Source organism: Amblyomma mixtum, chromosome 3 (genome assembly GCF_055824585.1).
Source record: "Amblyomma mixtum isolate Tamu chromosome 3, ASM5582458v1, whole genome shotgun sequence".
Lineage (NCBI taxonomy): Eukaryota > Metazoa > Arthropoda > Arachnida > Ixodida > Ixodidae > Amblyomma > Amblyomma mixtum.
Genome location: NC_143014.1, coordinates 425223915 through 425251570, shown reverse-complemented (window position 1 = coordinate 425251570; position 27656 = coordinate 425223915). Strand labels below are relative to the sequence as shown.

Genomic DNA, 27656 nt, shown 5'->3' with positions numbered 1-27656 from the left:
ACGACTACATGCCTGTTGCACGCTTTAGGTATTGGGAACATAAATGTTGCTTCACCCGTCTTGGCTACACCACGGAACACACCGCATCGGGTGTAATGCAATGATAGAGGCAATGTCTTGAACCCTTGAACCTAGCGCTTAACTACCGCACAGGCAGCATGCCAGCTTTTTTTTTTTTGTCACGCACATTTTTCTTGTTCGCTTATTTTTTTTTTGTGAAATTCCGAATAGGATTTGTAAGAAAATTATACACATAAAGAATTGAGAAAAAAGTTGTCGCATGTGGCGCTAGTAACGTTCTGCAGATCATAACATCAGCTGTTCCGGTAGTTCCGGCGGTTCCTATGTGGCGCACGTGTGCGGCCGTACGTGAGCACGGCGCGCGCTGTTGTTCTCTACTGTTCACGTTGTTCTCTACTGTTCACGTTGTTCTCTACTGTTCACGTTGTTCTCTACTGTTCACGTTGTTCGCTACGGTTGGAGCGATGGAAGAGACGATGGGAGAACATAAAAGCACGCTGAGCGACTCTGAAGTTGATTCGAAGGCCATCGCGAACGGGGTGGATAGCAGTTCGGCGAAGAAGGAGTTCAACGTTTTGACAGTAGCCGAACTGGAGGCTGTGCTGAATGACCCCGAGGCCGCGCTATCAAAACGGTACAGGAAAAGAGCACTGCGAAGGATCGAGTGGCTGAAACGGAAGCCTGAACGAAGGTGAGGAGGCGCTGATATGTTCATGTGCTGTGGGGCTGCAAACACGGAGTTGAGCAGTGTTTGAGCGTTCAGGATCGTCATATTGCACTTACTGCATCTCATCTTGTGGCGTGTTCTGCGGGGTTAGCATGAACCTGAGTCGCTAGGAGTTCTGTGATGGTTGACAACTGCCAAATGCAGACAGTCTGCCCAGGTTCAATAATTCTATTTAAAATTTGCACGCGTCTCCTGTTGTTGATTGCAGGAAGGAAAGCAGCCAATGTCCAGTTTAAGGAATCTTCTGCCGTTCGCTTGCTAAACTGTTTGGCCATTTATTTGATCATCAGACACAGCTGAAAAACGTTCATTGTTGTGTTTTGGTCTGCCTGTGCGCACTAGCCACTCTACTGACCACTTTGTATCGTTTATCTCTACTCATGAGATTATGCACAAGCATTGAGCATGCATAGAACAATATGGTAGTACTCCCCCCCTGTCCCAAATTCTATTAGGAAGGCCACTGCCCTGTGCTCCCTCTTTGCGCACACCGATGGTGCTGGGTAATGGGAATTTTCAGGAATGTTGAAATTCTTCCTCCAAAGTCTTGTGCATATGCATAGAAGTTATGGCTGCTGAACCACATGTACTACTATAACACTCGGTTCTGCCCTATTAGTACATTTCAGTGGTAGTGAAAATTGATGTGGCACAACAGTTATATATATGAGAAAGATGACTCCCAAGTTCACTTCTTTATGGCTGGTGCTGGGGAGATACCTCTGATGGACGTGACTGTCTGTATATGTTTATCGGCTTCGGTGAGGCAGGTATACAAGTGGTTCAGGTCAGACTGCTTGGCACTCAAATTTCACACAGTGGTGCCATTTGGCAGTGGGTTTTGTTAATAACGCTTTTAATGCAGAGGATGCCTGTTTTATCCAAAACAAATTACACTATCACCTGTGGTGATGCTGAAATACAGAGGCCAAAAATTGGCAATTCAACAAGTGTTGGCACTGTCTCCCATATGAAGGCAAAATACCCTCCACAATGGAAATCATGATGACTGTGGACAGTCCACCTTCCTAGCATTGTGTGGTAATATGTTGAAGCTGCGTCTACACTCGTCATTGTTATAGCTGCAGACAGTGGTTGCTTTTATTTATTTATTTTGGATGAAGGAAATGAGTATCAAGCCAGAAATGGTGGTAAACAGAACCTACCCTTAAGGGTAACGGAGTGGATTCCAAGAGAAGGCAAGGGTAGCAGGGGACGGCAGAAAGTTAGGTGGGCGGATGAGATTAAGAAGTTTGCGGGGATGCAGCTGGCAAAGGACTGGGCTAATTAATTGGAGAGACATGGGAGAGGCCTTTGCCCTGCAGTGGGCACAGTCAGGCTGATGATGATGATGACCATCAAATGCTTTCTTTGTGGGAAGTTGAAGTGCAAAAGAGCAAGCACTTTAGCCAGGGTAATTTATATTTGCTTCAGGCAATTGTGTTACATTCAGTATGAACACTGCAGGAGTAGTAAAGCCAGTCCTATCACTAGTGGGCAGCACCTGGTCAGCTGTACACTCTCAGTTCAGAGGACAGTCATTTAGAGCCATCTGTCAGGGAAGTTCTCGAAGAGCAAAGCAGCCATGACCAGGATAGGCATGGGGCTGGCTGCATGACAATGCAGTGATTACTGGCACTCACACGTTTTCTGATTAAAGTCATTAGAGAAAAATTCAAGTCTCACACACAAGCTCATGCAAATTAATGCTGTTGTTTTGCCAAGACATGCGCAACCTTGCTCTTGGCTAGGATGCACTGGTCTGAGAATTTTTGCACCAAATTGTACAATTGGCTTGTGAGCGTTGGAATGTTGGTCGCTTGCACTTTCAGTTAGTTTTAAAGAATTGCATGCTTTTGTTTGGCCCACTATCTTTCCAGTACATTATTAAGTAACCTTCATCAAAATGCCAAAGTTGTGTCCTGACAGCAGAGTTTCCATTTCTAAATATTAATAAATGTTGTGCTGGGTAATCAGTATGGACAAGTTTGGCATTTAAGCTTAACAAGCACCTCTAAAATTCAAAGAACAACCAGTATAACTGTAGACATATCATGCTATTTTCATATGTTATTTGGCAACATTTTAAGCCACAGGCAGTGCATGTTCATCTACCTTGTTGTCCTCATGGCGCGTTCCAGCCAGATGGAGCTTGTGGTGGTCTGAAGCTGCTGCATCCTTGTCCTTATCGCCCTTTTTCGCAGCGCACATACTAGATTCGGCCTCTACCAAAGATCCCTGACTGCTGGCTTCCTGACCTCTGGTGTATCTTGCCTTTTCTATATGTACTAAAAGCTGCAACCTTTTCTTTTGTCTTTGGTGTTCGCTTTGCATCTGCAATGCTCCAATTCCTCTTCCTCTCTGCACTTGAGACACTCTCGTTCCTCAGCCTCTTTGTGTTCGAAATGCACTCATTCCTCCTTCTCCCATTCTTTTTATTTGCCTCTCCTGAATGAAGTTCCAGCGTTCAGAAAGCCCATCATCATCCATTCCCGTCATCATCCGCACTGTAATCTATAATTGCTTGGATTAGATGTGGCTTCCTGTGAATGTTCCCCACATCGAGTCCCAAGTCCTCACAGATCAGCACTAAGTCCAGCTTTCTCAACTTGTTCAGATCCAGGGTCACCCCAAGCTAAGACTTCTGTTTTCCAAAGCTGCCAAGAAGGGACCCTTAATAAACAAAACCAACACCTTCAATGAGCAGCAACCTATATGTCCAAACTTCACCATCTTCCCAAAAGACCTGGCAGAATCTCAAGGAAAGTTGGCACTCACCTGTTCCATTACCAGAAAATTAACGCGAATCTATCCTGCTGCTGCCAACCAGTTGATGGGAATCATCGCCTCTTCTTTTCACCTTTAAAAAAGTGTCTCTTTGGATAAAGTGTAAAACTCTCTCCCTAAAGGGGAAGCTGGCTGTTACAGGTGAAACTGAATTAAGATTCATCAACAGGATCTGTGTCAGTCTATTCTGGAAGCTAAATAATGTGAAGAGGGGATGAAATGTTGCATCCATAGGGGAGTGTTGTGAAATATTTACAAGCATTTTGTCATTGATTGTGAGGGTAACAGTTTCTCTTTCTTTGCAATTTTTGAAAAGTGCAGTTTAGTTTTGAATCAAGTTTATTCAGTTATTAGATATAATTAAAATATAATTAAGAAGTCTTGCAGAAATGTGCAGTCTTATGAAGTTAAGGAGATGAAAGTTGACTGTATTGTTGATGAATGTACATTTCATATAGAAATGTTGTCATCTTAGTGCTTTGTTTGAGACTTTTGTGAGGATGATTGTGTTGTTTAACAGATTTGGCTGCTACCAAGTGTTGTGAAGATGCACTATGTGCATATAAATGCATTGCTTGAGGGCATCTATCCTGAAAGAGAGTTTTTGCTTTGGACTGCTGGGATATGGTCCTACCTTTTCCTTGCAGGGCGGTTCAAAAGGAAAAGCAAAAAAGAAAACGGGAGGAGTTCAGGCGTCTTCATGGGGAAGCTCCATTGTATGTCGAGCCCAAGTTTATGAAGATGAGCAGGTCGTCTTGCATGATTAGAGTGGCCATTGACCTTTCCTTGGATGGCTATATGACCGACAAGGTGTAGTAAACCTACAATCACCATTACAGGAGTTCCTTTTAAAGGGACACTGAGGACAAATTGAAGTTGGCCTGTATCAATAGACAATGGCACTTTAAAGACAAAGAGACCTCTTTCACTAAAGACTGAGCTTTTATTAGCTAGAAAAGACCAAAAAAATGATATACAGGTGTCGCCATCACCAGCAAATTTCGCGAGTCAAGTGCATGCGTTGATGCAGATTTTTGGTGTGGATACCAGAGGATATGCCACACTGCCATTCACTTCAGAACTGCAGTAACCTGTCCTTTTTAGTGAGAACGTCATGAATTTGAACCAACTGCGGGGAAGGGTGAAACACAAAGTTCTATACTTTTGTGTTTTGTCCTTTTTTGTGCACACTGTTTCACAATTTTGAAGAAGCGTAGCTTGTTGGGCCAGTTGATGCATGGTAAGTAGAAAACCAGCGGAAAGGACGCATTCACAAGGAGGAGAAGTACACAGGACAACGTTGTCCTGTGTACTTCTCCTTGTGAATGCGTCCTTTCCGCTGGTTTTCTACTTACTGTTTCTCAATGAATCATTACCAGCTGGCCCAACATTCGACATTACTTAAGTTACATGACCTTTTGCCCCCAAAGTGGGCTACTCGACGCAATTTTTTTCTTTAACCGACCATAGTGCCTGCCATGATTTGGCTTCAGGAATACTTTATGAGCGGAGTTGCACATCATACGCAATGATTCTCATTGTTAAACTGTGAACCAGAAGCCCATTAAACTTTACCATGAGCACATTTACCTAGTTTAATACACTGTGTCAGTGGCAGTATGAGACCATGGTTATGGTTGTGATTTTAAATGCTGCTCACCTCTCCTCAATAGGGGATATTCAAAATTCCGCAAGTGCGCTTTTCCGCATAACAATGTTGCCCCCAACAAGATGGCGGACCATGCGTTTCCAGCTGAAACAAAGCAAGAAAGACTGGTTTTTTTGTTTGATTCTTCCAAAATACGTTTCTTACATTCTATCCACACCTTTAGCGCCTGTCCTGAAGACCACGAAGTTCCTTTATAGTGAAGTCGGCCATCTTGTTAGGGGCAGCATTGTTATGCGGGAAAGCGCACTTGCAGAATTTTGAATATCCCCTATTGGGAGTGTACTGGCACTGCAAATTCTGCTTTTTTGTATTGAGAGTGACATGTCATTTATTCATTTGACTGCTGACTTCTAGAGCAGTGAAAATTTTCGTAAGACATGACAGCATTGGAAATAGCGCAAAGAGATGGAGGCTAAGAAATGGACAGAACGAGTGCTGTCACTAAAGTGGGTGCTCGTTCTCTTGGTTTCTTTGCCTCAGTCCCTGTGTCTGAAATTATTTCCACTGCTCTCTTCTGGGATGTGTTTGGAATAGAATGAAAGGAGTGTAGACTCCTAATTTTGGTGGCATGTTTTCTTTGCAGTGATGTCCAGGACATTACTGTACACGGATCACCACGCAGTATTCGGCAAGGGCCGTTTAATAATTTATAATCTAATTTTTCTGTCATGCTGTTTTGGCTTTGGTTTCAGCCACTCTGTAATCCCAAAGTTGCTTTTAGGTCACATGAGGCATCAAAGTTCTTTCGTGCCTCACATGACCCAAACACCACTTTTATGTCACAGCTGCCGTTCGGCACCAAAGCTGAAACATCACGAGAGAGAAATTCGATTGTAAATTATTTCTTGGTCACAGGCGAATAGCACATGGTAATTCATGTGCACTAATGCCTTACACATCATTACAAAGAAGAAAACACCCACCCAAGAGTTAGGTTTTCTGTCCTCCTTTAAGAGTGTATGTGACCTGGCTACATAACTGGCTGAAGGAAGCTTCAGCTTGAGAGTAGAGCTCAAAAAATGCTTTGAATTTAATTTGCAGAAGCCTAATTGGAAACTCTGCTCTGACTGCAGGAGAGAGGAAAGTGCCGCAAGCAGGTTCAACGCTGCTATTCACTTAACCGACGCTCTCCAGCCCCTGTCCAGGTAACATAGCAATCTCAGTATCACTTTATCGCAGTTACAATTGCCTCGCTTTAAAAGGGCCCTGAAACTCCTCTCTACTGGCCGCAACAAAACATCGTGCGATTGCAGGTTTGAGCGTTTTTCGCGGAATAGTGTATAGCAGCCACGTTTTCTTTTTTGGTGACATTTTGTTTGTGGACATCAGTAGGAAAGATGTGTCGAATGGTGGGAATGTGTTTAATTTAATCGTCTCAATTCGCATGAAAGGCAGGATAAAATAACGAAGTTCTGCTGGTGCCTTGCCATGCTTGTTCTCCCTTTCGCACAAGCAAGCTAGCGCCTGAAGCGCTGCGACTCGGCAGCAATGCGCTCACACGCTTGTGTGGAAAGAGTCACGATAGTGGCGCTTGTCGAAAGCAGTATTACTGTAGTTGCATGAAAATAGTGAGCCTTTTCTGTGAATTCTCTGCTTCAGAATGCACCGTGTGAAACATTTGGAACCACACGGTGCAGGGACTCCGGAACCGGGGGGGGGGGGGGGGGGGCAGGGGGGGTGGTTGCCCACCCAACTTTTTTCAAGGGGGGGCGCTGCCCCTCCCTGGATCTTTCCCGATAGCTGGTGCAGTTCGCCCGATCGGCGGTGCTCGCCACTTCGGTCTAAGCACATAGATGTACCAAACGTAGACTTATACCGGTCGTTACATGGGGCTCACCTGCGACATCCCACCGCTGTCGCATGCTAGCCCCAAGGGTAGCGTTGACCTGGCGGTCCGGTGTCCCGTGGAGAGCATCGGCAGATTCCGGCAAAGGACGATGGCATTGTCTAACAAGAACAAGGTTTAATACTGCATCTCGTATGAACAGCAAGAGAAGATGGCCCCGTGCTTCGTGCTTCTCCCAACGCTCCTGCGTGACGATGGTCCTGTCGCAAGTGAACGCATTTTACAGATTCTGCAGGGGAAGTCTGCAGACATGCGTAATGTGATGGACCAGGTTGTCCGGTATCTGCAACTCGTGTTTTCTGTGCCTGTGTCAGCTGCTTCAGGAGAGCAGTCTTTCAGTGCTCTTTCAGAGTAAAAACATTTCTGCACAATCGAATGACGCAGAGGAGGCTGACACACCTTCTCCTCCTCCACGTGCACAAGAAGACAGTTGCGGACCTGCATTTGGATGCCGTTATGAAAGAGCTCGTATCTAGAACGGCAGAACGAACAACCTTCGGCCTCCTTTGAAAACCTCTCCTGCCCAACGTCCTCTTGTCATGCTAGCCTTGAAGCTCGTCAGTCTGCGATACTATAGCTTTGTACCTAGTGCCTACTTTCATGTCTACTTGCATGAATATATCAGTTGACATTTGCTTCAGTGCGAGCGTGACATCAGAAATATTAAAAATGCAGCTTTTGAATCCGTTTACTCACTTGCGCGGTCTGCGCAGGTTTCAGTAATTATGAAATTTTCAACCATTTTTAAAGTGTATATACTGATGTAGAATAAGCGAGGATGCAATTATGTAAAATTGTAACGGCTTCAATGAATTAAAACATTAATAAGAATAAGAAGTTTGCAGGAGTCAAGTGGATGCAGCTAGCACAGGACCGGGTTAATTGGAGGAATATGGGAGCGGCCTTTGCCCTGCAGTGGGTCTAGTCCGGCTGTTAATGATGGTGATGAAGCAAAGACAATACTTGCCCCCCCACTCCCAAAAACGTTCTGGAGTCCGTGAAACTGAATGTAGCGTGAATCCTTTTCGCTGTTCTTTGAGAAAACCCACAGCAAGCTCACCCACCAGGCTCGTGAGCTGCGAGGGAATGCCAGGAAGCTAGCTTCTCGATGACCTTGGGTCACTGAGGCAAAGCGTGCGGCACGCACTGTCTACGAATGTTGAAAGAACACAGCTTAGTCCGAAGAAAGAAGAAAAGGTAGTGAAAGCCATTAGGGGTAGGACAGACCTGTGCAGCACGAAACATGAAGGAGCGAGGCAAGAAGTGGCAGCACAGCTGCTGCAGGAAAGTATGAAATGAGGGGTCTGAAATATTGTACCAAAAGAAATTTTCCTAAACTGCACCTGCAAGACAGGTGCCAGCCTCCATACATAGGGACATAGACATTCGTGTCACATGGCTGCTGCTCTATGAAAGCATGAATTAGACAGAAAAGCTGTTGAAAGAAAATAGTGCTTACATTTTGCTTTGTTTCGAGCATTTCATTGTACGTAGAGTATGTCATAGCCACATGCTTTTCCCCCTGAATTTGCTAATTTGCCATGCTTGAGTGGTAATTCAGGGCTCATTTTAGACACTCCTCTGACGTGGGCTCTGCATCTTTTACTCCGCTGTCACGGTTGGTGTACTTCTTCAGCTTGTCCTCTAAGAACATTGTGCTGCTATAAAGTGATAAAAATAGGAACCAACCAGTTTAAGGATTTTGGTTGGCAGTGGTTTGGCAACATTTTGTTTCAAGTTTTAACTACTAGAACGGGCTAATTTAAGGCAGAGATCGGGGTGTGACCTTACTAATAGCTGGAGCCCCAGTACTTTTAAAACCAGACAGACTTTGCTAACTGGATTGTAATCAGGATAGCAGAGGAACCAGATTTATTTGGCAGTATACTGTGGACAGCAAGGCTTATGTCTTCCTGTGTGGCACATGTCACGTGAGCTTCTCTGTCTCGCCCACACTGAGGTGCTTGCCACTGCACCAGTAGACATGCGCTGGTGGGCGTTGCTTTGCATGTGCCAAAGACACGCCTTTTGATAGGGGCACGAGATGGCCAACATTTGTTGAGCCACAACACCGAGGGTAATCATGTTTTTGAAGTTGTGAAAACTGATATGGAATATCGCTGACATTCTGTAATTGCAACCAGGTGCCTAGCTGTAATAGTTGAAAGTTGACTCTCAGAACTTGGTTAACATGATTCGCCTGTCTTCTGATGTCTGCCAACGCTGGTATATTATACCATAGAAGCCATCTTTGTAGCTCAGAATGCCTATTTTTAGATATCAGTGGTGGGCTTTTCCTGAAACACCAGGCATTTAGTCACTTGAAAGCCCTGAAAAAATTCAAAGAGCCCTCCAAGCAAAGTTTGGAGTGAAAGCAGAGCCTGGTCAGCAGAGAGGTTATTGTTACTACCGCAGCCCACCCAAGCACAGTCATACGGCCGCATCGAAAGGCTAGACAGCTTCCTCACAATCCTCGCAGTTGAAGCATTTGTCTTGGTCCTGGGCCTCAGACCTGGGCAGATTTTTCAGGTGTATACTATGAAGATTTGAGAAAGCTGTAGACCTTTCCTGTGTAGCCATGTGGCTGCACCCAGGTGGATTTAAATAGTCGTTATTCCCTTGTTCTGAACCAACTCCGGTTTGCAGAACTCTCGCAAACACTGTTGTGAGCCTGCAGGCCTTATATTCGCACCAAACTTTTCTTGGAAGACTCGTCGAGCATTTTCCAGGCTGGCAGGTAACCAAATAGGGTTCCCAAAATGTTTCTGAGCTGCACCTCAGTCGTTTTAAGGTCCATTCTTTGGTACATGAAAACACTGATTCAAAAGGACTTGTTTGGATGTGTTGACCATAATGATACATGCATAATATTTGATTGCATTGCACTCTTTTGGAATGAAATTAGTACTACATAAACGCAGCAGCTAGATTTAGGTTGATACCACGCACAGATGATGGGCACATTACATCCTGACATTGTAAACTGCCAAATCACTTCCTGGTTGTGATACCTGGTGTACTGGGCAGAAGGTTCAACTTGCAAAATAGTGTTTAGGCAGGCCCTGTGCAGGTGGTATACAACAAATGTATAATCTTTTTTTTTTCTTAGCATGAAAGAAGTCCGCTTTTGTGCTATGTTTTTGTTCCGTCTTCTGTCACTTCATCTTCAGTGTAAACAGGTAATGGCAAGATTTCACTTTTGCAATTAAAAATGTATTCATTCCAAGTTTTATTTTGCTTTTCTTGTTTTCATAGACTTGCCTTCTTAGTTTATTTACGTAATGAGCCGTCTGTTCACCTGGTTGCTGTACATATTTTTAGGCGTTTTGAAACCTCATGTTTCTCCAGAGTAGTGCTTTTCTTAGGGGCTAGTTACTGTTATGTATCCTGTTGAAAATGCGTCCTTTTTAATTCTAAAAATTTATTTCAGGATGTTCCAGGTGTTGTTCCTCAGGTTTTGTATTTTTTACGGAACCTCTGCTGTCGTCCACTGTAGTCTGTACGGACTATATTCAAGCCTAGGCTTAGGTCTGCTTGTTCAAATTCCAGGACTGATAGTTCTTATTGGTGGCGTAGGGCATTTACCAAGTTTTGTGAAAAAAACACAGGCTGCCAAATTTATTTTCGAGCTATGCAGGGTGGATCGCTTCGTGTCAACAGTGCTCCAAATCCCTCAAGGATGAGGGGAACTATGAGGCGTGTCTGGAAAATAAAGATACAAGGCTAGCATGGCTGTGGGGAAATTTTTACTCCACAAAACTTTTAAACTCAGCAGTAGTCATTCTGCATTTCATTTTTCCACATATTTGCCGCCATGATCCAAACAATTGTTTAGCATGGGAATCGGCTTTTGGATTCCGTGGTCGTAGAAGTCTCCCACCTACTGTGTACTGCTGCAACTGTTCCCAGGTTCCTCAGTATGCAGCAGAATTATTTATTGTGCCTAGAGGCACGGAGTTCGAGTTCATGTGATATGCCTCATCGTCACCGGCCTATTCAAACGAAGTCCATCTTCAATTTTGCAAAGAAGGTCACCAGTGACCACAGACGGGCTCCCACTCATTTTTTACTTGTAAACGTCGCCTCTGCCTTCCAAGCATTCGCGGCACCACTTTGCCATATTCTGTCGGTTCTTGACATCTTCCTAAATGGCAGATGTCAGACTGGGAATGGCTGCTAGTGGTCTGCCTCTTGCATGCATTAAGAAGGCTCATCACGGGTTGTACCCTGCATTTGGCAGAAGTCTGGATCAGTGCAGGTATTTGTCATGTGTGCGATTAAGTCATGCGCTGGTGGAGGACTGTAAACAGGAGGGGAGAGGTAGACTTTAGGTTCAAAGTGTGTGGTACTGTTCTCATTGCTCGACTAGCTTTGTAACTAGTGGGTGGCATGCAGTGTATTCTTACTTTCCAGACGCGCCTCATACCGTCCTCACCCTACCACAGCTTTGCTGCTGAGTGGCCCTGTAGCAAAGCCTGTGGCTTATATATTTTTTGCAAAACTGTAGATGCCTTTTTCACACATGCAGAAATCATGTAGCATGCTGGGAGAAGGGGTAGATGAATGAAAATGATATACGAAATGATGTACAGTACGGTCCACTGTTAAAGGGAACATGCGATCGCGTGGCCTCCGCGCTTCGCGGAGCGCTGCCGCCGAGAACTTGCGGGAATTGCTGGCACAAGACGCATGCGCAGTAAGCATGACGGCCGGTCATTCCGCGCATGCGCCTGATGCCGCCTATTTTCGCCGCATCTAGGCGGCAGGGCTTCGTGAAGCGCGGAGGGCACGCGATCGCATGTTCCCTTTAACAGTGGACCGTACTGTACACTGCAATTGCGGAAAACCGTTGTAGTGTGCTTGTCTTGGAAGTATGCCCAAATGGCTGCATTTTGGCAGTGTTAAAGGTAGGGTGCAGGCCTTTCCTTTCTCAAACTTTGTATTGAGTCCTTCGTTGCAAAAAGGCTTTAAATACTAAACTTTGCAGTGCAGCTTGATCAGCCTTCTGTTTTGCCTTTGCACTACAAAGTGCCACACGTGTTTTCACCTGTACCTTTGTCGGCATGTCCTGTATGGCAGTCTTTTTTTTTTATTTTCTCTGTACCTCCCTCATGGTTTGTTGTTTGTGGCCAAAAGGATTGTGCCTTAAATTTCACACTTCCCTTTCTTTTTCCTTCAAGCTCTACCTGACTGGCATCAGTGGGTTGTTCAAGAACAGTGCATCCTACATGCACGGCTTTGACAGATGGGATGTAAGTTGCCATAGCTCCCTCAGTTTATTTCTTTGCGGAGTGAAATACGATGGTATTGCAGTTGGCAGTTTTAGATGCAACCTACACACTGCAGCAGGTGCAGTTACGACAACTTTTTGTGAAGTGCACTCAATGAGCAGCCCGAAAGCAGCCACCAAGCGAACAGGTGCTGCTGGTGGTGCTTCACTATGGCACCATTAGCTGCAGCTCATGGTGCCATTCTGCTGCGATCCTTTCTGCAAGTCTTTCTGTGAGTCTTTTCTGTGCTCATTGCGTTTTAGAGACTTTTTTTGGGACAAGTAGTGTCACCTTCGCTTTATGTCATGGCCGTAAGCTCTGGCATGTGTCTGCTGGCTATTAAGAATCATACTTACCTGGCCTTCACAGGGCTGTGTGAGCTGGGTCTCTTGAGGTCTGCGTCCGTTGGGGTCTGCATCACTGCCGTCAGTTGTTCACCCGCAGGATGGTGAACAGCCTGGGAGCTTTATTTACCAGGAGAACGAGTGTGATTTACTCCAGAGTTATACCCGTGCCACATGCGCACAAGAAATGGCAGTAAATACTTAAGGCCTTAAGTTTGTTAATGCCATTATTTTCGGAGTTGGTGCTACACGTCCACATTCCATTATCGAAAGTGACGATGACGATAACGCTTGCGAGGTAGTCAAAAGTTTCGTCTGAATATAAACATTGCTAATGAGCACAATATATCGCGAATGTTGTTCAAATGTAATGTAAAAACAATTTTCCAGAAAATATGGCTGTTCCTGCTTTACAAGTCGAAGAAGTAGCCATAAACTCGCATGTCAGCGCACAAGTCGAGAGTACCTGTCAATAAGGCTGGTTAAAATGGCGCTCTTCGCACCGAAAATGCAGTATAGATGCCTCATGTTAAGAATTAACCATTTCCTACTGGTTAGGAAGTTGTTACTAACAAAGCTGAATGCCTTTCTGCGTGTGGAATGGGAACGAGAATACGCATTGCACGGGCGAATGGTTTATTGGGGTTTAACGTCCCGAAACAACTCAGGCTATGAGGGACGCCATAGTGAAGGGCTCCAGAAATTTCGACCACCTGTGGTTCTTTAACGTGCACTGACATCGCACAGCACACGGGCCTCTAGAATTTCGCCTCCATCGAAATTCGGCCGCCGCGGCTGGGACCGAACCCGCGTCTTTCGGGTCAGCAGCCGAGCACCGTAACCACTCAGCCACTGCTGCGGGTTGCACGGGCGAATGAGTTGTGGCAAACTCAGTAGGTCGCGAATGGCAGTAAGGCTAATGCCATTAAATTTATGCGTGTGGCACTGCACGAATGCCATTAAAACTTAAGGCAGTAAGCACTTAATGGCATTAAATCTGTCCATGTGGCACGGGTATTAGTGTGTCGGAATGAGAGTTGCAGCTCTTTTCAACAGCCCTATGCTTCCGGTTTAATCTCGTGTATGGACACAATGCTGCAAGTCTGCCCTTGTTGACAGGATGCCAGTAGTGTACCTTGAAGCAACTTCCTGAATATTGGTCTCAATTGTTCTGAGGTTGGGCATTTGCTTTCAGCCACATTTTCTTCATTTTCAGCTTGTCCCGGTCACACTCTTATAACCACATTGCACTGCTGGGGCAGTACTAATGTGCTGTCAAGTGATGCACCGTCTAGGCTCTAAAGCAACTCTTCACTGAATTGAACTATACCACTGTCAGCTATCCAGGGTATTCTTTCCGACATAAATGGCGTCATTGTCACTGTGACATTTCGTAACTGAAAACTGCCTCGTTCACCTGCTTGCTAAAGATGAAAAGAGTGTGGTCCAGGTTCACCTGATCCCTTCGAAACGTGTAGGCTGGGAGTGAATGCATTGTGCCTGCAGGTGTCAGTTTGAAAGCCTGTTTATTCTGACTGTGCCCCATGGATATCACATTCGGCCTGCTTGACAAGTAACCTGTGGTTACAAAATTAATAAAAGTGTACCATAGTGCTGAAGTAGCGATCTCCTATGAGGTTTACCTAATTTCTGTGAGCTCAGTATGCATGTTGTGCTCAAGGGGGTCATGCTTTGAAGGGAGGACGCAACATTGAAATCCCAAAAAGTGGCCAGAAAAATTGATTTTTTAATAACCCGCAGTTTCAGTGCTGAAATTGGCTGTGAACTACTCTAAAGAAATTGTGTCGTGAACCATGGCTGCTGTGCATTGTGGGAAAGGCTCGAACAGTGGGTGTTTTTCTCCATTATGGTCTTCTGCCTAGATGCTCACCTTGTGGAGCACATTTCTTCATGGCTGTTCGATATATTTTAACCCTCGTTTGTTTTGTTGCACTCCTGGGACCATGGGACAGGTCAAGACATTTTGTTTTTAAAATTTGTGAATTTTAAACTGCTTGTATGAAATTTTCTTCTCACTCTAGATATGTCAGTGGACAGTGCATCGCAAAAATTGACAACCTAAATTTGTGCTTTGTGAAAAAAATTCCAAGAATGTCTTGACCTGCAGCACACCAGTAGAAATGCAATGAATGTTGAACCAGCTTTCTACCACATTTTCTGAACTCTGCAGCCTTTCCACAAGATTCAGAGGAAAAATGGATTAGAAACCAATTTTGTGTAGATATAATAGTGAAACTTTGTGAGAGTAGTCATAATATTATTTCTAATAGTATGTTAAAGAAACTTCATGTAAATGCATCAAGGAATAAAAAAAATTTTGCTGAAAATCGCGATCCCCCTTAACTGGCAGCTTAATTGTCTGGGTTGCCATAGGTAGGGATTTTGTTGTCTTGACTATAGCTGTGTACACAAATACGTGGTTTGCTGAATATGGCACATGCCAAATTTTTGTTGTGAGCAACATTTGTTTGGGAACTGCAGGGAGCTATAGAGTTTCAAGAATTCAAATTCACAGTGTGATTTGTTGAAGCATCTACAATGATGATGTGGCAGTAAAAACAGTCACACACTGTGCTGTTCACATTGCAGATTTTTTATCCTTTGCTTGCTGATAAAAAGCCAAAAAAGTCCTCCGTTTCATGTAGCACTGAATGGATGACAGCACTTAGCCAGCAGAAAATGTGGATTACTCTGGAGATCAGCCTCAGAGTTTGGGAATGACTTTATTGTGTTATTAGTTGTCAGAGGGTATTCCATTGTCCAAAATGTGGGTATTGTCTTGTGGGTATTGCCTTGCTGAGCATTTTTGCTGGTGACTGTGACTGTAGCTATTGGTTCTGTTGGTGAGCTCAAACACCTGATGTCTCCATGATAGCGGATGCTCTTGAGGCAAATTGTACCAACGCCTTGGACATGTTGTGGTGTGTTTTTAGATGATAATGTCACAAGTAGCTTCTTCTGTATATGAAAGGGAATCGCTTTCGGAAAACAAGGGAGCAGGGAGCCTGAATACACTGTAGGGACACCTCCTTCATATGTGTATCAAGGACAAAGAGGTGCACTGCAGTAAACCTGGTTGACAGGTCTTTTTAGAAGTGCGGGAAAAAGTGTGTTATCTTAATATCATCCAAAACAATAAGGTTTTTAAAAATGCGGGAAGAATGAAGTAGAAGGGCATTTGTTGACATTTTTACTCACTAAAAAGGCCGGTGAACGCCTGTTGGTGCAGGGTCTGAAAAGCATTTCTAGTGCTTTCGACTTCTCTTGGCATTTTCGTTGTCCTTAGTGTGGGATAAACTTCGCGACATATCCGGTCCGGCAAAGGTGAAAGTTACTGGGACCTCTCTGTTGTCACTGCCATTATGTTTTAATGTTTCACCCCATTGCACTTGCGCTTTGCTGAGAAGCCATTGTGGCAGCCGACTGCTGCTGCGCTTTGTGTCCAGTGACAGCACCAAGGAGAGGTGAGGGGCGTCTTCACCGACCACAGAATTTGCCTGTGTATAGCCGAATTGCCGAGTACTTCAATGCGTGCTCTGCCCTGCCCACTCGTTATCGCATTGTTGGCGCTATCCGACGATTCATCCTATTGCATTGATGCACTGTGGGGAAGCCACTGCACCTCTGCTCTTTGTGTAGCGTGCCCCTGGGCTCGACCCACTTGTATGGTCGTGCATCGCCGTCGGATTTTTTTTTAGTGCTTCACCCCATTGTAATTATCCCCTGCAGAAAGCTGCCCTTACATTCTGCTGCGCTTCTGCTGATGTCGCATGCCCCTCGGCTTAGCTCGCTGCTATGTTAGCGCACCTTCTGCTGGTCGCTAAACATATCATACATCCGGAATCTGAGGAATTTATGATCATACTTGCCTGAGATTGGGTTATCCAGGAATAAAAGCAGTAGCTGTGAACTTTTTTTTCGCTTATGACTTTAGACTTACGAGACACGAAATTGTACAAACCAAGAATGTGTCAGTGAGGTTCCAATGGATATGCACTGTTCTCCTCATACAGCGGATTCAGACATCGGTTCTTATAGAATGTCTTGTTTTTTTTCTGGTGCAGTAAGTCGGGAGGAAAATGATTAGTACTTCCTGTTGTTCTGAAGAAGTGTGTACAAATTAAATGTGTTTCTGCATTGTCAGTGTTAATTTTGAGCACATTTCTGTTTTGAGCACACAGCCAGAGTAGGAAAAAATTCTTTACGCTTTATTTTTGTATTTTCTGTCCCAGATCTTTAATTTAGCTGACATTCCTTGCACTTCTTCTTCCTTATTGTTTAAGGTCTTGGGAGAATTGGTGCTAATACTGGCACCACCTTGTATTTGACATCACCTGTTTCCCTTGGGAAGCACGGTGATTAAGACATTGTGCTGGTGAACACTCATATCGCTGATTGTGTGTTCACATGCTTGGTATGATATTTGTCGCTATTTTGAAAGTACATGCGAAAATTCAGACGCACCTGTGCTCAAAATTTCACTGTGCATGGGAGCATTGCTTGGGGTCCTGTCCGACAGCACTGTAAAGTTTGTACTCTGTGTTCTCAGAACAAAAAAAGCGAAAAAAGGGGGGTGCACTAAAGGCTCCTCTGGCTGGCCTATCCACGCTTTGTGCAGTCACTTGTTGCACAGTGTTCATAGCATTGCTTCTTGTTGTGAGACTGCATGTTTCATTGTTTCTGGTTATGCCATTTTGTGCAGGTGCACAAGTCAGAGGATGACCATGTAAGCTGCTTCGGCAAGGAGAATGTGGTCTACCTGTCAAGTGAATCTGAGAATGAGCTCCAGGAAGTGGAGGAAGGGAAGGCATACATCATTGGAGGTCTTGTAGACCATAACCGCAACAAGGTTTTTGACTTGTCACTGTTCTTTTCCCTCACTGTGGTGCCGCTTTTCAGATATGCGCAATTTATGAGGCCAGCCAGACTTAGTGCTGATATGGGTGTTTTGAGGTGCAGCTTCACGCAGAGCACAGAAAAGGTAATCCCTTATGAAAGGGGCGGAGTGCCTCGGTGGAGAAAACAAATGTTCCTACTGCATGTAACCAGCCTCTGCACTCTGTGCAGAGTTCCACTGAAGATCCGAATTTGGTTCACTTGCTTTTGTTTTTCTTTGTTATTATTTTGAGTTACGGTGCTCTCACTTTCTCCAAAATCTGGATTGTGTGCTCCTTCCTTGGCCTGAGGATTAGTTTGATTAGAAATTTCTGTGATCGAAGTATGCGCAACCCTCTCTAGAAGTTTGCTCGAAGTGTTGTGTCCCATTTACCACTGTTGAAACAGCAGAACTTTATGTCTTACCATCTTTTACCATTCAGGGTTTGTGCCACAAGCTGGCAGAGGAGCAGGGTGTGAAACACGCCAGACTGCCCATTGGGAACTGTCTGGTCATGAAGACTCGCCAGGTGTTGACCATTGACCAGGGTAAGTTGGAGTCGTGGGGAGTCGCTTCTCGAGCCCAGCTGCTGGGCGCCAGAAAAGCCATGTCCACGCTGGCTTTTATAGGGTGAGGTTTGTGCAGTGGTACTGGTGGGTGTGCTCAGGAGACTGCTGTTGTAGTGTTGGAGTAGCTGGACTGTACTTACACTGTCGTGCTGTTGTGAGTGTGAGTCTGGGTTTTCCAAAATGACTTCTCAAAAATATGGTATGAATTCCTTTCAAAAGGGAGTGATGCTTGTTTACCAGCTTGTGGTGAATGGCTGGCTAAGACAAATTTTTCAGGGTGGCAGTGTTCATGATCCAGTCATGTACTTCTTTTGATAATTGATGTAACCATTCCAAGCATATTGGGCGATTGAAAAGATGGGCTGTCATCTACAACTTCATAACTCCTTCTGGAATTGAACCCAAGTCCTCCAGCTTAGTAGCTAAGCCAGAGGACCTTGGTTCCGTCCTGGCCTCGGCAGCCGCATTTTGATGGAGGTGAAACGCAAAAGGCGCCCGTGTGCTGTACATCATTAAAAAAACCATGGGTGGTCTGATTCATCCGGAACCTTCTGCTGCAGCATCCCTCGTAGCCCATCTGTCGCTTTGGGATGTTAAACCTCACAAATTGCTCATTGCTTTCTGTGTAGCAGTTTTAAACTTTGTCATCCCACTGCTTCTTGCCCACATCACTCAGGCTTCTCACGCGTATCAATATTTAAATCCCATTCTCGTTGGCTTTAGCTACTCGCTTTCTTGAATACAAACTTCATGGATATACTTTATGAGTTTGGAAGCTGAATTCATTCAGTTTCCTGTGTCCACTGCTATGCTTGCTGAGTTTGTGCACAATAAATTCAAATGCACCCTGGCTTGCTATAAGAGCTGCCACCTCTTGAGAGAGAAACAGAACACTCCTCCCACTTACCGTGCTAAGGGGGCAGTGGCATGTGAAGCACCACATTCGAGCGCTTATACTTAAGTTAGCTTTTGCTCTGAAAAATTGTGTGTTTTGATTTACATTGAAGGAAGCGAGCAGCAACTGCTAGCCTTATTGGTACATTTCAGAAGTGCGAATTCTGTAAGGTTTGAGTGCACACAAGCCTGTGGTTTTGGCAGGAAATGTATGCCTGCCTCAAATGTCAGGTGCGCCTGTAGTGCGAGTGACTCTTTGCCAGTATACGACCCCGACTCCGTGCAAATTACTCTAAAAAGCAACTGCTGCATGCTAATTGCTGCGATCAATGGCTGCCTGTCTGAGCTGTTCTGATTTGTCCCACCAGCCTGTTTGCATGGGATTCGCTCTTGGCACCATACTTCCTCAGCAGTGTGCTGGAGGTAATAAGGCAGGCTTGCATCACAGATAAACAAGATTTGTTGGTGTTGTGTAGAAATTATGGCTGGTAACAAAGAAAGTAGATTAAACGGTGTGCTTGCTCTCCACTGACTTGCAGAGGCATGACAGCAAGAGGTCTTGGAATTCATGCAGCACATGCTGTTATCAACTGGAATTATGTCTGTGTGATACGCGTTTACTGTGTGCGCTTGTGCTGTTTACAAAAGCACCAGTGCCGGCTGTGCAACTGGTTCCAGCAGAAGCTTGAAACAGGGGGCATGTGGAGTGCATGAAGGAATGTGATGGCTTTTTTTTTTCCCCTCCATTTGAGGCTGACAACAGCATATATTTGCACTTGCAGCCTGGTAGAGGACTGCATGACCAACAGGGAGTCTGGTATTGTAGCTATGGGCCCATACCAAACCCTTCAGTTTTCAGCAGTGGTCCATCAAAGAGTTCCTTTACAGTGCTTTCTTCTTACGGAGGGTCCCTTTACAAAGTAGGAAGACATTGCCTGTCTAGGGCCCTTTGTTTTTATGTTTACTTTTTTTTTTTAAATTGAGAACTCAAAACTTAATTGGGTAGTGTATTTTAGTTGAAAATTGAGTACAAATCAAGTTCTTGAAGGAACAGGTATGTCATTTGATTTTCCTTGGTTTTATTCAGCAGATAATTCCGGGAAATTTCCTGATTAGGGTTTGGACCCTTGTTATGCTTTGGGACATAAAATGCGTTATGTGTAGTTCATTATTTTCACAAACACTGTCTTTTCAGTCGCCAACAGCTAACTAAAGAATCTGCTCTGTACCGAATTTAAGATATGTGCTAGTTCCCATCCAGTATCTCCAATGCTTTTCTCTACCTTTTCTAGTAGAAACTTAACTTCAAGTAGAAAGGTCTTAACTTGTTTTTTATGTAGTCTGGGCGGTGTGGAAAAAGATGGCAAAAAAAAATTGTTTTACACAAGAATAAAGGGCGGTACCTATGTCCAGATGCATTGATATGCAGCTTTGGGGCTGTTGTACTGCTTGTAGCATGCCACATTCAGAAATAGAGCAGCAGACATTCTATGCTGCTGCCATTAATGAAGCTTGCCTTTGCCATTGTTTTTTTCTGCTGTGCCTGCTCCTGAAGAGGCTGCTGTTCATTTTGGAAAGAGCACTTTTGAAAAGAAAACCAAAAGTTGCAGTGATGGAGTTGTGGCATTTGAGTATTTTTTGGTTTTGCTGGTTTGGTTTATCGGGGTTTAACGTCCCAAAGCGACTCAGGCTATGAGAGACGCCGTAGTGGAGGGCTCCGGAAATTACGACCACCTGGGGTTCTTTAACGTGCACTGACATCGCACAGCACACGGGCCTCTAGAATTTCTCCTCCAAAGAAATTCCAGCCGCCGCGGCCGGGATCGAACCCGCGTCTTTCGGGCCAGCAGCCGAGCACCATGGCCACTGAGCCACCGCGGCGGCTTTTTGGTTTTGCATTGACCCGCATCATCTGCTGGTTCATCCGAGACCACCCTAACTTTCCTACTCAGCCTCACTCATTTCATTTTAGTTGACACAGTTTCACTCGGCACCTAGTAACTAATGGCCCAATGATGCTTTAAAATTGTAAACATCTAAGTCAATCCTTGTTATAGCAAACAGGTAAAAAAAAATCGATATAGCTGATATTCCTACGATAAAATTTCACGACACTCGAGCAGGATAAGCACAATTTTGTCAGTGAAAGGATGGCAACTGGGAGAGACCTTTTCCGATGTTTTAGTGCCATTTCAAAGCTGCTCACGGTGATTGTGAAGCCGCAAAAGACCAAGCACCAAACGTCAGTTAAGTTGGCTTCCCTGCACAGCGCCACCAGCACATGGCGGCGGCAGGGTGGCTTTTCTGCATTACACCGGTGTCATGTGAAAATTGAGATGTCAGAACGAAAGCTATCACCGTTTTCACTACCTCTGTGAAGTCGATGTGAGCAGAGGATGGCTGCTGGAAAGCTACAACCACCGACCATACCTCTGATTCCAGTGCACTATCGATAGGTGCGAGAGGCGCAGAAGGGTGCTGGCTGTCCAGCTACCAAAGGTTCACACCGCTATATCTTCCATGGTGCTGCTGGCCAGTGCGAGGTGAAGCGTGAACTGTGGCGCGAAAGCTTGCCGCACCACCAGTAGTCACTTGTGTAGGGAGGCAAAGCCTGCCACCTGCACAGCTTCGGCAGTTCGATATATCTGTTTTACAGCAAACCACGTTTGATTTTATATATATATATATATATATATATATATATATATATATATATATATATATATATATATAGATAGGTTGCGAAAGAATGAAGTACTTGACTGCTTACAAGAGTATATAGCGAAGTATACGCTTCGTTAAAGGAAACATTAAGGGATTCATTAACAAAGTAAAATCACTCCTGAAGAAGATCGGTCTTCCGATCGAAACGTCGAGTCGAATAAATATGTTTCCTTTAACGAAGCGTATACTTCGCTATATACAGGGTGTTTCACCTAAGACTTTCTGCAATTTTTAAAAATAAGCTATTTGAATTAGATGCGCACTTTTTCTGGCATAGCATTGTCAGTGGTGTAGTACATCATAATGCAGCTAAGACGTGCTAACTAGCAGGCTTGTTAACCAATATTTAATAGTTAACTTTTAAACTATTACCGTTGGGCTCCTTAATTATTGAGAGGCATGTAGCTCACCGTAAGTAATGTCCATATCCGTTTTTAGAATTTCGAGAACGCGATTATCCTTGGCGCTGTGGCCCAACAAATTTTGGCTATCTCGACGAATTAGGTTCACTGGAGAGGTTGCTTTGCCTGCAAGCTGCTCAAACCGCATGTATTTTGGCGCGATGTAAGAGAAATTTGTTGGGCCACAGCGCCGAGGATAATCGCGTTCTCGAAATTCTAAAAACGGATATGGACATTACTTATGGTGGGCTGCATGCCTCACAATAATTAAGGAGCCCATCGGTAATAGTTTAAAAGTTAACTATTAAATATTGGTTAACAAGCCTGCTAGTTAGCACGTCTTAGATGCATTATGATGTACTACACCACTGACAATGCTATGCCAGAAAAAGCGCGCATCTAATTCAAATAGCTTATTTTTAAAAATTGCAGAAAGTCTTAGGTGAAACACCCTGTATATATATATTAAAAATTGCATGGGTTGTTAAGAATATTTAGGAGCAGGTTGATATAGCCAGCAATTCATAATGTCCGTGTTCATTATATCACGCTTGACTTATTCATATATTCATATATCGTTTGATGACACTTCAGCATATCCAGTATGACCAGGTACTCCAGAGCCGTGCTTTGCAAAAGCTTCTGGGAGTTCAAATTTCCTGATGCTATACCTGGATGGACATCATTGGGAACCACGGAATAGGTTTCAGGGGAGAGCTGTTGATATAATATCAATCAATAATATAAACCGTGAATGTCTTCTTCTGTAAATGATAGAAAGGGAAGCGGACATGGAGGAGCCCCAATACAGAAAATAAATATGGAAGCTACCATACTGCATCACTCTTGGTATCGTGCAGTGTATAGAGTTGTGAAGTAGCGTAACCAGAGCATCGCAACGGCTAGTATGGGCGTAAATTTTAAAAGTGAGTGGGGAAAAAGTTTTATGTTGATGGTAAGCATATTAGTAGCAGTAAGGGGGCAATGTGCAGCAGTGGACATTTTTATTTGGAAAATGACAAGTTTTTCTTCACCTAAGAGGACAGACATAGAGGAGAGACTATGCATAGCAACCTTATCAAAGAAATGGGGTACCCCTTTTAAGCCGAGGAAAATATATGTAGTGTGCAGACTATGCATGGCAACCTGGCCAGAGAATATTAATGGAGATGCAGAATGGACAATTGAAGTGGGAGGTAGGGGAACTACGCAGGATACTAGCTAGTTGTCCTAGCAAACAGTGAGGCTTATAAGAAACATGACTTCATGAAAGTTTTGGGCCCCAATGATTAATTTCATCACTAAGCAGGTAGCAAGAATTGTTCAGGTGTGTAATATTGGAGACTTTAAAGGAAACACAGAAGCATGGAGGAAATCCTGGTAGCAGTGAAGGGAACACTAGGGGTTGGTACAGATGAGATGCATCATCAGCGTCAAATAAAACATGAACACAAGAACACAAAAATATTAGGTTGTGCAGAAGAAATACATTAGCTAGGTTTATTAACACATCCATGCGACGGTCTGCGCACCATTGAAGTGAAAATTAAGAGTACTCGTTTTGCTGTTTCCATTTTCGTTATCTTGTTTGCGTTTTATTTGATGCTGACTGTGCATAGAAAGAGATAAAGATGTCAGTGTCATCATTGATTTAGGTAAGATAGATGAGGTAGCAGAGGGATTCTGTACTGATTCGTACATTGGCCGCGCCAGCCAGGGTACAATTCATAAAAGCAATGTTATTGAAGAAATTTGAATACTGAAGTACAAGTAAAGAAATCTTTACAAGTTGTGTGTAGTGGAAAAGTAGCACGGGTTGATCAAGTGACCACAGATCTGCTGAAAAATGCGTTCACACAGCGAAGAAATACATATGGATGGTGCTGGAACACCTGGCCAGTTCCAAGCTGAAGGCAAATAAGGCGAATAAAGTTCAGTCTTGAGCATGCGGCAGATACGTTCCCAATAGCCCACAGAGGGCTTCTGAAGACCCAAGAGGTTGATGACGTCCTGTGGTTGCAGCTCATTCCAAATACAGTATGAATAATATCGAGCCTTGCAGTACGTGAAGGCGATGGTGCTGACGCCATCGCCTTCACTTCCTAGATCGCCTTCACTTCATAGACAGGTGGGTCATTTGCATGACTGGCTTCGCCTTATTTGCCTTCAGCTTGGAACTGGCCAGGTGTTCCAGCACTGTCCATGTGTATTTCTTCGCCGTGTGAACGCGTCCTGTTTAGCTGGTTTTTCTATTCCTTAGTAACATGCACCAACTGGCCCAACAAGCTACGCTTTTTCAATGCTGAAAAATGGTTTGGCTTTTGGTTTATGGGGTATAACGTCTCAAAGCAACACTGAGAGACGCCGTAGCAGAGGGACCCGGATAATTTCGACCACCCATGGGGTACTTTAACGTGGAGTGAGATGGCACAGTACACGGGCCTGTAGCATTTCGCTTTCATTGAAATGTGACCACCACGGTCGGGATTGAACCCGCGTCTTTCGGGTCAGCAGCTGAGCACCATAACCGCTGAGCCACCGCAGTGGCACTGAGAAATGAAGCTATCATGAGATGTGAACATAATACAAGTTTTCAGAAAGAAAAAAAAAATGATGGCAGAAACTGCAGAATTTATGGACCCTCTAGCTTACCCTGCGTTGCATGCAAGACATTTACTAGGGTATTGGCTAATAAAATTAGAGCACCGTTAGACATTACAAGCTACAGGCTGGTTCCGAGAATGGTAATTGACTATATACTACCACATTTATTTCGTCAGTCAGGTCATGGAGAAATTTACAGACTTGTATAATGAGCCCCTATATTTAGCCAGTATAGATTACAGAAAAAAAACTGATTCAGTACACCATCAGTCATGCAGGCATTGCATAACCAGAGCAGTAAGGAAGTATACTAAACATGTTGGAAAATACATATGCAGAATCTGCACAGTAACCATACTTTTCCACAGTAAGAGCAAAAAAATGCTAGTCAGAAAGGCTGACAGGTATGGAGACGCAATCTGACCATAGTTTTTCTCTATGTTTTCAGGAAGTAACTAGAGCATTGGATTTGAAAGAATTAGATGCAAGAGTTACAGCAGTTGATTGCGGATCTAAACATTAAAAATACAGTGGTGGGCTTAAAAATTAATATTAAGAAGACAAATATGTTGCAGTCTAGCAAAGGAACAGCGTTCTATGATAGGTAGTGAGGTATTGAAAGCAGTGGCGGCATACCCTTCTCTAGACCTGGTTAGTGGTCACTACAGATCCAGGCCAGGAGAAAGGATTAAGGAGTAGAATAATAATGGGTTTGAGTGCATCTTACTGACACTTTCATGATGATGTAACAGCAGCTCTCTAGCATTTCTTGATATGAAGGTACAAGATACATCAAAAGCTTCAGGCTACAGAGTCTGCTTTTCTGCAGTATATTGTGGCATTTAAGCTGCCTATGAAGCTACCAAAGTCCTTGGAGGTGAGAATGATACCTCTCCTACCCTCTACAGAGATTTCGAGGTTAGGGAGTGTCGTAAATGCTCACTACACCATCTGAAAAGGAGACCCTGTGACTTGGGAGCTTTTGACGCATCCTGTATGTGATCAGTTTACCCTGCCAATATTCACCTGTGAAAGTGAAGCACATAAACAAAAGGCTTGAAAAGACACTCAAAACTTACAGCGAGCAGTGGAAAGGAAAACTAAGTGTGACATTAAAGACCCGAAAGAGCATTGTTGATCAAAAAGCAGGTGTAGTTGATGGTAACCTAGTTGAAACTGAAAGAGAAAATGAACCTGTTAAGACATGTAATGTTCAAAATGAATACCCAGTCGCCTGTATGATTGACAGAGTGTACACAAAGAGAATGTGATCCTAGCCGAGGCTTTCAGCGACTTGGATTGTGTTGTGTGATGAGGAAGTTTGCTTACAGGGTGGCTGCAGATTGCACAAGATAGGGTCGATTGGAAACCACTGCCTTCGGTACTGCAGTGCACTTTGCCTGGCTGACTGTGCGTCCTGAGTGCATTCACTTGAAGCATACAAAAACAGCAATATCGTATCTGCTTCTTCATCCGTTGTCATTCTGCTTCTCTAGGCAGGCTGGCTTAAGGGATGTAGTGAGTTGAAACAAAGCAGCAGTTAAATCAGCATTTTTCTATGCTTTGCATGATCTCCAAAGTCAACTTTGTCATAGCAGCCATTCAACTGTTAAAACCCAAGCTGAAACGGTGAAGAGAAGAAATTCAGTTATAGGTTATTTACCTTTTGGGCATAGGCAAATCCTATGTAATGATCCATGTATACTGATGTATTATGCACTGTTCCAAAGAAAAAAAAACTTGCAACAAAAAGTGTATTGTTCATACTCCTTTGAGGAAAATGCTGTCATTTTTTTTTCTACACTGCACGCTGTGCGGTTCTTGTTTGTAACCTAGGGCTAATCTGTTGTCTGTTTGCAGTGTTCTTAATCTTGCTCAAGGTGACTGAGGGAAGGTCATGGACTGAGGCCATGTTGGCTGCTATCCCTCCTCGAAAGGGTGCCCAGGCACTGGCTCATGAATCTGAGTCTTCATCTTTACATAACAGTGATGAGTCGGAGGACATGTGAGACAGTTTGGTGATGATGTCAAGGAGTTTGAAGACAGCAGCACCAAGTTCCTCTCTGAAGAGAGGGCAACAAATGGTGTTGGAATGGTGTGCAATGGTGTGCAGTGGTGTGCAATGGTGTTCATTAAATGTCACAGCAGCAGGTGCTGTACAGCAGTGCACAGCAATCTTCATTTGCATCCACAAGTACAAGAGGTTGATTTATGAATTGTTTGATTTGGTCACAAAACAACGTGAGGCTTTGCGCATATTTACTGCATATACACTGCTTGTGGCAGTTACAGTCTGCTACACATATGCATTTTCATCTGCCTCCTCCCACCATCATCATCCCCCATCGTGACCCTCTTTTTTTTTCTCCTCTTCCCGTTCCCCAGTGTAGAGTAGCAGGCCAGATATTCATTTTTCTGGCCAACTTCTCTGCTTTTCCCAGTAAACCATCTCTCTCTCTATTTCTCCTGTTCACAGAAGTAATACAGTTCAATTTCACTGTGCTGAGACAAAAATAAACTGAGCTATAGCAAAGCAGAACATGACCAAATACACAGTATGGAAACAAGGAATATCCTGTATTTGTACATAGTGTATATTGTCGCCCTACCCCTATCCTTTTTTACTATCGCTCCTTCCTTTCTTTATACTCTTCCTGTCGTCTCCCTGTCCATTTACTCCCGCTAGCCGCAGCTCAGGTACTTGAGATTTCGATGGCAGATGCCGCGGCTATAGCAACTACTTTTCCTTCCATTTTTATTTTTATTAATAAATAGCCACTAACAACAAAAAGGATTACCTGCCCAAGCCTTTTCTGTTGAGAAGGATTACCATTTTAATTATTTCTTGGCCTTTTTTATACTGTACTGTTATTCCAATAAAAAACGCCCTGCAATTTTGTAAA

At 44.0% G+C, this 27656-nt stretch overlaps 1 protein-coding gene across 1 annotated transcript; it reads left to right on the top strand.

Moving 5' to 3' along the window:
- The first annotated feature begins 299 nt into the window (after positions 1-299).
- On the top strand, positions 300-27656 carry LOC149357942 (uncharacterized). Its single transcript, XM_089585001.1, has 7 exons — positions 300-712; positions 4183-4345; positions 6278-6349; positions 12231-12302; positions 17388-17534; positions 18004-18109; positions 26614-27656. Exons 1-7 carry the CDS (start codon positions 345-347, stop codon positions 26760-26762), a joined length of 1077 nt encoding a protein of 358 aa, XP_089441127.1. The 5' UTR covers positions 300-344; the 3' UTR covers positions 26763-27656.

Coding starts and splice junctions, on each gene's coding strand:
- LOC149357942 (XM_089585001.1), top strand. CDS start 345: ATGTGGCGCACGTGTGCGGCCGTACGTGAGCACGGCGCGCGCTGTTGT. Junction 6,350..12,230: donor GCTCTCCAGCCCCTGTCCAG/GTAACATAGCAA, acceptor TTTTCCTTCAAG/CTCTACCTGACTGGCATCAG. Junction 12,303..17,387: donor ACGGCTTTGACAGATGGGAT/GTAAGTTGCCAT, acceptor CATTTTGTGCAG/GTGCACAAGTCAGAGGATGA.